General features: G+C 33.0%; 1 protein-coding gene across 1 annotated transcript; it reads right to left on the reverse strand.

Moving 5' to 3' along the window:
- Positions 154-2,484, reverse strand: LOC104762883. The gene is made up of 2 exons (XM_010486281.2): positions 2,214-2,484; positions 154-1,731 (listed from the first exon to the last, which is right to left on the reverse strand). Exons 1-2 carry the CDS (start codon positions 2,279-2,281, stop codon positions 189-191), a joined length of 1,611 nt encoding a protein of 536 aa, XP_010484583.1. The 5' UTR covers positions 2,282-2,484; the 3' UTR covers positions 154-188.

The raw sequence follows: 9,215 nt of genomic DNA on the forward strand, positions 1-9,215 counted from the left end.
TAAAATTATGAACAAATCCTAAGTGGCACATTTTTACTGGGTCATGTGACTTGTGCTGGATACACTTACGGTTTGATACTTTTCTTGCACGGACCTACCCATGAAAACGTTTTTGCTCATAAAGCCCACTGGGCTTCGCATTATTATATAAAATATTTTTAATCTTTTGGTTTTTATTATTTATTTCTTTATTGGTTGCCGAAACTTGCAAACCTGGCATCAGAGTTTGCTAACAAGTTCTGAGGACCCTTAACAAAGAAACTCTCACACTCATCTCCATCAAAACCTGAGCAGCTTTTACCTTCTCTTACTTCCTTAAACCTATCCATCAAATGAAGCCCTGTCAAGTGGTCTCCCCAGATATCGTACTTATACTCTTTCGCCTTCTCTTCTTTCACTTCGGTCCTTGAGTTTGCTCCAGGAGCTCTCACATTTGGAGCCAAAGAGCTACGTTCTATGATCATTGACTTAACCCCTGAAACCGGAAACGTTGCTGAATGCGACAAGACTGGTTTAGGAGGCTTTACGGGCTTCGTTGTGGCTCGAGTAGTGGTTGGTGGTTCTGGTGACATTGGAGAGTTAGGAGTTGAGTTCCCGCTGTGACTGCTTGAAACATCTGTGCGCTCGGGTGTTAATCCGTTGATTCCTCCTTTCTTCTTCTTCTTGTTCCGGCGCCTCTTCTTGTCTTTTGCAGTCTTTACAGTGAGGTTCACAGCTTCTGATGCTTCTTCTTCGTGGGAAGAGGAAACAGAAGCAGCTGATTTTACGCTACTGTTCTTGGGAACCTCATTGTACCCTTGGAGGCTTTCTTTGGTTATGGATCTTAGCAGAGAATCCATTTCAGGGGAGATTGTGAATGCAGATGGTTTCTCAACTTCTCTCAACTCCATGTGGTTTCTCTTGTTGTTGTTCTCCTCGATGAAGTGATCATTGAAGCAAAACATCAGAATGAGTAAAGCAACAGCAATAAGAACCGCAATTAAGAATTTCTTAGTCCGCACCCAAAAGACAGGTTTCTTGCAGAGATTAAGCATCAAAACAGGTGATGTCGCCTTCATAGGTAGTGCAAAAACAGCAACTCCAGATGCCCAAGAGAGTTCAGTCCGGTAGAAAAATAGAAACTTGATGGATTCCCCTGGCTCTAGTGAAAACCCTTCACTCTGATGGTTCACCACGAAACCATTTCGTCCACACTGTTTTCCGGAAACCAAAATACTCAACTCCCTTGTGTTGGGAATACTCAGCTCCCTTGTGTTCTTCTTAGTATAGAGCTCTTTCGACAAAGGCTTGTAACAAGTGGTGTCTCCTATGTGAAAGAATCCAGTAAAAGGCTGAAACTCTATGATGTGGACAGGATTAAGAGACAGCCACACAACACCAGATAGATTGTTTCTGATCAGAGCAGAGCTACTCAGTGATTCCTTGGGATAGGACGACAACCCAAAAAAGGGTACAAATGGATCAGACTGATTCTGTGATCCTAAAGCTGAAAGGAAACAGAACAACAGAGAACTGGGACAAACATTGTGGTCGGTTTTGGGGATAGCTACACTCTGAGAATCTTGACCCTGGAAGCCCTTAGTAGAAGGAGAACCAGTGTTGTAGAAGTAGCCATTGGAACCAAAAGAGTCATACTCAGCTAAGTTATGCAATGTATTGACTGAGGAAAGCAATAGACATGAGAGAAGGAGAAGACAATGAGATGCCTTCGATGAACCAAATGCTGCTCCTCTGTTAAAAACACATAAACAAAAAAAAAAAAAAAGTTCAACAAACAATGAGATTTTATATGTAAGTAATTTGGGACTTCAACCAACAAAAAATGTAAAGAGAAAAAACAAACAAAAATAGAATAGTACCCAAAAAAGTAATGGCATTTGAAGAAATCAGAAGCAAAGAAATAGTTCTATAAACAGAAAAAAGGACAAAGAGGAATGAACTATTCTTATTGATAGCGAAAGACGGAAAGAGCAAAGACTTGATTTTTTTTTTTTTTTGGTTATATATAACTGTTATGAACAAAAAAAACCAAGTGAACCAAACCGTAAGTGATAGAGGAAGAAGCAGAGTAGTAGTAGTAAAGATTCGAACTTGATATGTGTAAAAAAGACAACAACAAAAAAAAAATCAAAACTTGCGTGAAAATCGAAGTACCATATCATCGGGAGAGAAAAAAAAAAAATATACAGTGAGAAAGAGAAAAAAGGAATTACCGAAGGTGGAAGAAGAAGGAAGGAGGCGTAGTCGCTAGGGTTTTTCGCTCCATGTCTGAAAAGAACATCGAATCATCTGGAACCACTTCTCTTCTTCTACTTCGGATTTTTTTTCTCTTTTTTTTTTGTGTGGGTTGAAGAAGAAGAAGAAAAAGAAGCGATTTTGTTGGGGACGAGAGAGATAGAGAGAGACCAGACGCCACCTGAAGAAGAAGGGGAGGCTGAGGAGGGAGGAGGACCAATTAGACTGGAAAAAAAAAACTAAAGGAGGAGGAACAAGATGACACATTCATCCTTTCTTAATTACTTCTTTACCCCCTCTGTTATGACCTAACTGTTACTCCCTAGGGTTGGGTCTTTTCGTAATATTTATTATTTGAGGTCTTCTTTTTACTTTTTTTTTTTCTCTCTCTTTTTTTTTTGAAATAGCTCTATACATGGCTTAAATATGCATATTTGGTATTTGTATACAAATTATTTAGCATTTGAAATCGAAATATCTATATTTTCTATTTAGATAAACATTTTAAGCCACATAATTTTTTCCTAAATTTATTTAGGGGTTGTATTAAACTTGACATTTTTAGTGATCGTGTAAAATTTATAAATCTTATGTTATTTAATCATATATTTTAAAAAGTCTATTAAAATTCACTGTTATTGAAATGATGATTTAGAAAATCTACTTAAAAATCTATTGTTATTCAAAAGAATTTGTAAATTTGGTCATAGGCTGGCTGAAAATGCTGAAAGAGCATTAGAAATTTTAGAGGATTTGTTTAGTTAAAAAATACAGAAATCTAAATCTCATTATTTTAGAGAATTTGTTTAGTTAAAAATACATAAAATAAAAGTCTCATGGTTTTAGGTGGGATTTGAAATAATTTTACAATAAATCGTATCAACTTCCCTAAAATCATCAAAATCATTCAAAATCTTATGAAAACTCAAATCACTTAGAATATACCCCTAAATTTTTTGATTGAATATACACCTATATTTTTAATCATAATTGTAAAACAATTCAAAGTTTTTCTTACAAAAAAAAAAGAGAAAATAAATTCTCATCAACTTTATAACCATTTGTGTGACATATATGTGATGTCCTATTTCCTACTTTTTAAAACAATTATTGGAGTATTATTTCTCTTTTTGTAAGAAAAAAATTAATAGGATTTATTAGTTGTTTCTTTTAATAAAAAAAACAGACATTTGCCATTTATTTATATTTTCGTGTGGTAATAAAAGCTGTAAACAAACTTGTAGCTGTTAAATTTGGGCTTATCTTAGGTTTTTAACTAAAAACCAACTCGCAATTAACTAAAACAACAATCTAGTTCTACAGTAAACATGAATCAGATTTCCACATTTAAAAAGCTTACAATTTTAGTAAAGATACTAACTTGTGTATATCGACATAAACGAATTATAGTATAATATAAAAGCTTTACGAGAGTGAGAGAGATTCCGTGGTAATTTTTTGAAAACGAAAAGAAAAAGCCAACAATACTTTTGTTTGGAACCGTGGGCATGAAAAATTCGTATTAGACTTTTGGGGGCAAAACTGGAATTAAACATGTTTTGGGTCGCAAGACGAGTGTGTTTGGTTGGTTGGACTTTTGTGTGTGCGTACGACAAAACCGGTACGGTCCGGTACAGTTGCGAACGGTTGAATCACGAACTAACGGAGAATCTCGACGTCTAAACGGCGTTTAAGAGATTCCCACTCTCGACGTGTTGCCCACATTGCTACGGTTCTTCTCTGGACCCCATTTGAAAAGGTCACAATCTTAGATGATCCGACGGCTGATACTTAAAGTGGACCATGACTACGTTTTTAAATTTCATTTGATCAAGACACATAGTATATAATTATTGTATTAATCACAAACAGTATTAGTTTTTTAATTAAGCAAAGATTCTCATAATTAAACTTACATGCACCAACCGAACCATTAAACCATTGTATTAGACAGCGACTAATATTCTAGACCCCAACACCACACTTATACATGTATCGTCATTCAGAATCAAGCCCCTAATTATTTACAATTTTCGTTCTTGTAAGTATTAGATATTAAAAGGTTTTTTAATTTAAGGGGTATAATACTTATTGTTTGTATACGAGAGTTAATTAAATGAATGAAAACACATACGAAGTTATGAAACCTCTAATCTTTTCAAAATACCTTTTTTGGTAATATGAATTTAAGGTTACCGGGAAAAAATCAGGTTCGATCCATTTTAAAAACAAAAATCATAGTTGTGTGGGAAGTCTGTCAGTTGGGTCATGGTCCAATTAATTTACCTGGTAGTCAGGAATACATGTGATCTGGTTACCTTCTGACATTAGTCGGAAAGTATTTGAAACTCGGGACAAACACTGTGGTAATCCTTCTGGGAGAAGTCCACTCTAAAGCACTTCGGTGCATTTCTACCGAGGTTGACCGGATCAGCAGATAGAGTATATAAAAAAAAAAGGTTACGGGAAAAAAAGAGTAAACTATGGAGTTGTGTTTTTACGTACCCAAAACAAAACCAAAAAAAAAGGAAAACTGTGGAGTTGTAAAAGGGCTATGAATTTGAACTTAGTGATAAGGGAAGAAGCTCTTGAATGATAATGAAAAAAAAAAGGATGCTCTTGAATGATGATGTTTGTACGTAAAAACAAAAAACAAAACAAAAGCCAAAAAGAGTGGAGGATGTATAAATGGGTTTCTGAATTCGATAAAACCTTTAATGGGCCTATCTAAAATTTAGATTGATAAAATATCAACGGGCCTTCACCGCCCAAACAAAGTTTTTGGTTGTGTTAAAGTCGGTTTTGGTGGGCAAACCCGCGCTGTGATAGAGAATTCGCAATTAAACGACAGGATCGGTTAGCATGTTTTTCACCTCTAGGCTATCTAGTGAATAAGTTTATACTAGTAGGAGACTAGGAGTACCATTCTATATCTGGATTACAAAATTAGAGAATCTGTTACAATGTCTCAAATTAGACGGACAAAAAGAAGGGTTTTGCTTTTTTCAAGGTTACAAAAACGTACGAGAGATTGAATCGTTTGAATTCATTTACGAATTTCAACTATATCTACGTCATGAGCTTGACGACTAATCTATGTCTCCTAAACGTTTCTGAGATTAATTTGGACTTCCGCCAAATTGATATATGTATATATATATATATATATATATATATATATAACTCACCGCCGACCTCTATAACGAAACATGAACCGACTTCAATTTTGCAACAAAATTAAGAATTACAATTATAATTATTCTAGTTTTTTTTTGTAGGAGAGAAAGAGAGAGAGAGAATCAACGTAGAAGCATCAACCATGGAGAAAGCATATACAATAGTAATCGCATGCTCTCAACATTGCAGTTTCTTTTGCATATTTAATTAAGCTAGAAGATTAGAAAAGGAAATTCCGAACATATATTTTGTCGTATAAAAGTTGCATATTATTATTAATAAGATCGACCGTGTGGGGTCGTACAGATATCACTCACTCAAACTCAAGAGTCCAAAGTGCTCACCAACCTCATGAGTCATGATAATTATTCACATAATTTTAAAACTCTTGTTTAGAGATCGTCGACACATTTACTAATTACAATCAATTAATCTGGTTCAAATTTTACAAAGTTTTATTTTGTCTGTAAAAGATCGCGTCGTAAAAAGATTCGAACCATAATTTCCTAACATTAGAGTGAACACTATAAACTGGTTACTTATGTAATACTTGAACTATAGTGGCAAGTCTTTATAAAATATATATACCATTTAGGTTAAAGGTAATTTCATCCGTTCTTATTTTAACAAACCTAATTCAAAACATACAATATACGCTTTAACCAATAATTAAAGGTTAGTATTTTAAAAGAAAAGAGAAATATATTTAAACTTGGGACTCTATATATATGAGCATGCATGCCAATATACATATGTATGTGTGTAAATATTTTAATTATTTAAGCTTTAGTGGATTAATGGCCAATGCCAGGGCTGTTTCCCGGAGTTGTTGGCCGGAACTCATCAACGCCGTATTTTTTTTTTCTTTGCTGGCGGCACTCTTCACCGAGCCGCTTCCTGTTCTCATCAAGCCACCGGCTCCTTCGTATACACTGAGAGTGCTATTTTTGATTGAATTTCTATGGGTCCTCAAGTGTCTTGCCTCGGTTGGTATATGGCACACGATTATTGCAATAAAAAGAAGAGATAAGCCAAAATTCGAGAACACGGCTTTTGCCATTGATAATGATTTGAGTTAATAAAAATTGTCAAGAATCAAGTAAAAATAGTAATGAGAAGAGTCTCGCACTGATTCTTTATGTTTATTGGGGTTTAAGGGAGAAATGCAAGTATCTTCAAGCTTTTATAAGAATCTATAAATAGTAGTCAAGAGATGTCACATGAGGAGTCTTGAATCTTATAGGGTTTAAGGAATCTTCGGTTTGGTGGTGTCTATATATATAGGCACCCAAAGTAACATGTGAAGTTGTGAAACATAGCTAGTAGATCTTATATAATTATGGGGTTTACACATTTATATATATATATATATATATCGCTTCCAGAAAAGTTTAGACTAAAGTATAGTGTTCAATTAAAAACTAATAGAAATGTTTTTTTATTAATAAATGGGTGTTGTGAATTGGGAAGGAAGCTAGCTCCCAACTTCTCAGATGATTTAAAAGGTTCACAGCCACCACTTCACATTTGCGCCTAGTTGTCTATATTCCCCCTTTTGCTTCCTTACCTCTAAATTAGTACTTGAAAAAAGTACAATTAATTTACTACGAGTAGTTTACCATATATGATTTTTGATACGATAGGATATGATCATATATAATATATTCATATGTATGAATTATACTCGTGGAAGAATCATTGACTTACAATGGAGAGCATGGCTTGGCTTCTCTTTGTTTCAGGCGAGCAACATATTGTTTCAATCGATATGGCTGAAAAGTGTTGCTGTTGCATATACTTTATTTGTGGCATAGCTAGAATACATGACCAATTTTTCTAGTATGTATACGTTTAGGCTTGTTGAAATCGATCGAATAAATGTAGGTGCGTTAATCGCGTTCACGTAATGCCCCAACCATGACACGATTTGGAAAAGAAGGTTAATAAATAATGTCGTAATCGTACGTTTTTAATATAATCACACTTCACATTTTAATGAACCGTACCTATGAGACCTATATATGTATTAAAAGCTACCTAAGTATTAATTGACAGCGAGAGCAGGCTTTAAGTACTCCAAGACCATTGGGTGCTTATTATATTAGATCACTTTGACATTCTTTTAATATATAAAATTTATTTCTAAAATTTTTTCTATTTACATTATAGTCCACAATCTTACTAATAATTTATTATAATCACAAAACTTTTAGAGATAAATATAAAATACACAATGAAAAAATATATCAAACAATATTAATAAAATACAATAGCTTATATGATAAAACAACATATAATATATATATATATATATATCAAAAATATAAAATAAAACTACATGTAAAATATAAAGTTATTCAATATAATTATTTCCATAGATATATTCAAAAATAAATTTATATAGATATATTTCAAATAATCGAATGTATATAGATATAAATCAAACAATTGAATTTATATAGAAATAAATCAAACAATTGAATTTATATAGATAGATTTCAAACAATTAAACTTATTTAGACATATTTGTAAGATAGAAAAGTTATAAAGACTAAAATAAAATATATATATATAAAATTTTAAGGAGCTGAATAGTGCATCCTCAAATTTGAAGGTTCACTATTCAAACCCTTAAAAATTAAAGGTTTAAGAGTCTGTTGGAACTAAAAAACTCTTAAATTTTAAAGGTTTAAGGATCTGTTGGAGTTGTTCTTGTAATACTAGTACTTTATAGTCTGTAGTTAGTAGGTTAGTCGTAGTACCATGGAAAAGCTTTCATTATAATAACACAAAAACAGAGTGTCCCTTGCCACTACTATTCCATATGCCCTAAGGCCAATATACTTGTGACCACTAATCATTAATTAACGATTAAACCAAATATGGAAAATAGGTTAGTTAGCTCTTAGCTTTCAAATCAGCCATAGCCGTCAATTTAAAGATCTAGAGACCAGCACAAATCTTTGGTCAGACCCACCACCATGGTTTAGACAAATTAATTATTATTCCCAGTCTTTGTTAAATCTAGATTATTTTGCTATTTATAACATTTGTTAATAATTCGAAAATTGACACACACAAAAGCTACAATAGTTAACAATACTAATACAAATCGACCATATATATGTAAGTTTTAATGATATATACATATGTATTGAGTTTCGAACGTCGTGGATACAGTATTTTTCATTATTCATAGTGAACAAGTAATAAAATTCTACAAAATCATTATTTTATTTTATATTTTAAATGAAAAAGGTAGATATTTTCTTCTTCCGCTCAATATGATTTCCCACTTTCTCTCATATTTCGTATCCTCCAATTTCATCTTATATGGGTGACTTAGCACCAAGTAGAAATGTAGAATACCATCACTGCAGGTGCTGCAAGTTATGAAGTTAATATAGAATTTGATCGTGTTTAGACAAACCCTAATGGATCCACGTATAGTTGCCGTTTAGCTTTTCCTTTGACATCTTTTACAAACGTGATATACATGTTTGATTTATAATTCTTTTTTTACCAAATAAAAAGTTCGTGGTTGGTGAAACGATTATGATATTTCATGTCCAGAAAAATAAGTCGTTTAGCATCGGAGATGTACTTATTAATATATGAATATGAATGTGTCGATGGATATGTGAGTGTGTGATCAATTTCTTATATTTCAGTTATAGAATAGTTAAGTTCCTTGTGTACTTTATCAATTACAAGTCTTATATTATTGCTCCGTAGAATTACAGAATAGTAGAAGTGTAGAACCATTATGTGATTCCACAAAAAAAAAAAAAAAAAAAATTGAT

Source organism: Camelina sativa, chromosome 18 (assembly GCF_000633955.1).
Source record: "Camelina sativa cultivar DH55 chromosome 18, Cs, whole genome shotgun sequence".
Taxonomy (NCBI): domain Eukaryota; kingdom Viridiplantae; phylum Streptophyta; class Magnoliopsida; order Brassicales; family Brassicaceae; genus Camelina; species Camelina sativa.

Excerpts from the sequence above, each read along its gene's own strand:
- LOC104762883 (XM_010486281.2), bottom strand. The coding sequence starts at position 2,281 with ATGTTCTTTTCAGACATGGAGCGAAAAACCCTAGCGACTACGCCTCCT. Across the intron at positions 1,732-2,213 it reads TCCTTCTTCTTCCACCTTCG|AGGAGCAGCATTTGGTTCAT; the intron begins GTAATTCCTTTT and ends TGTTTTTAACAG.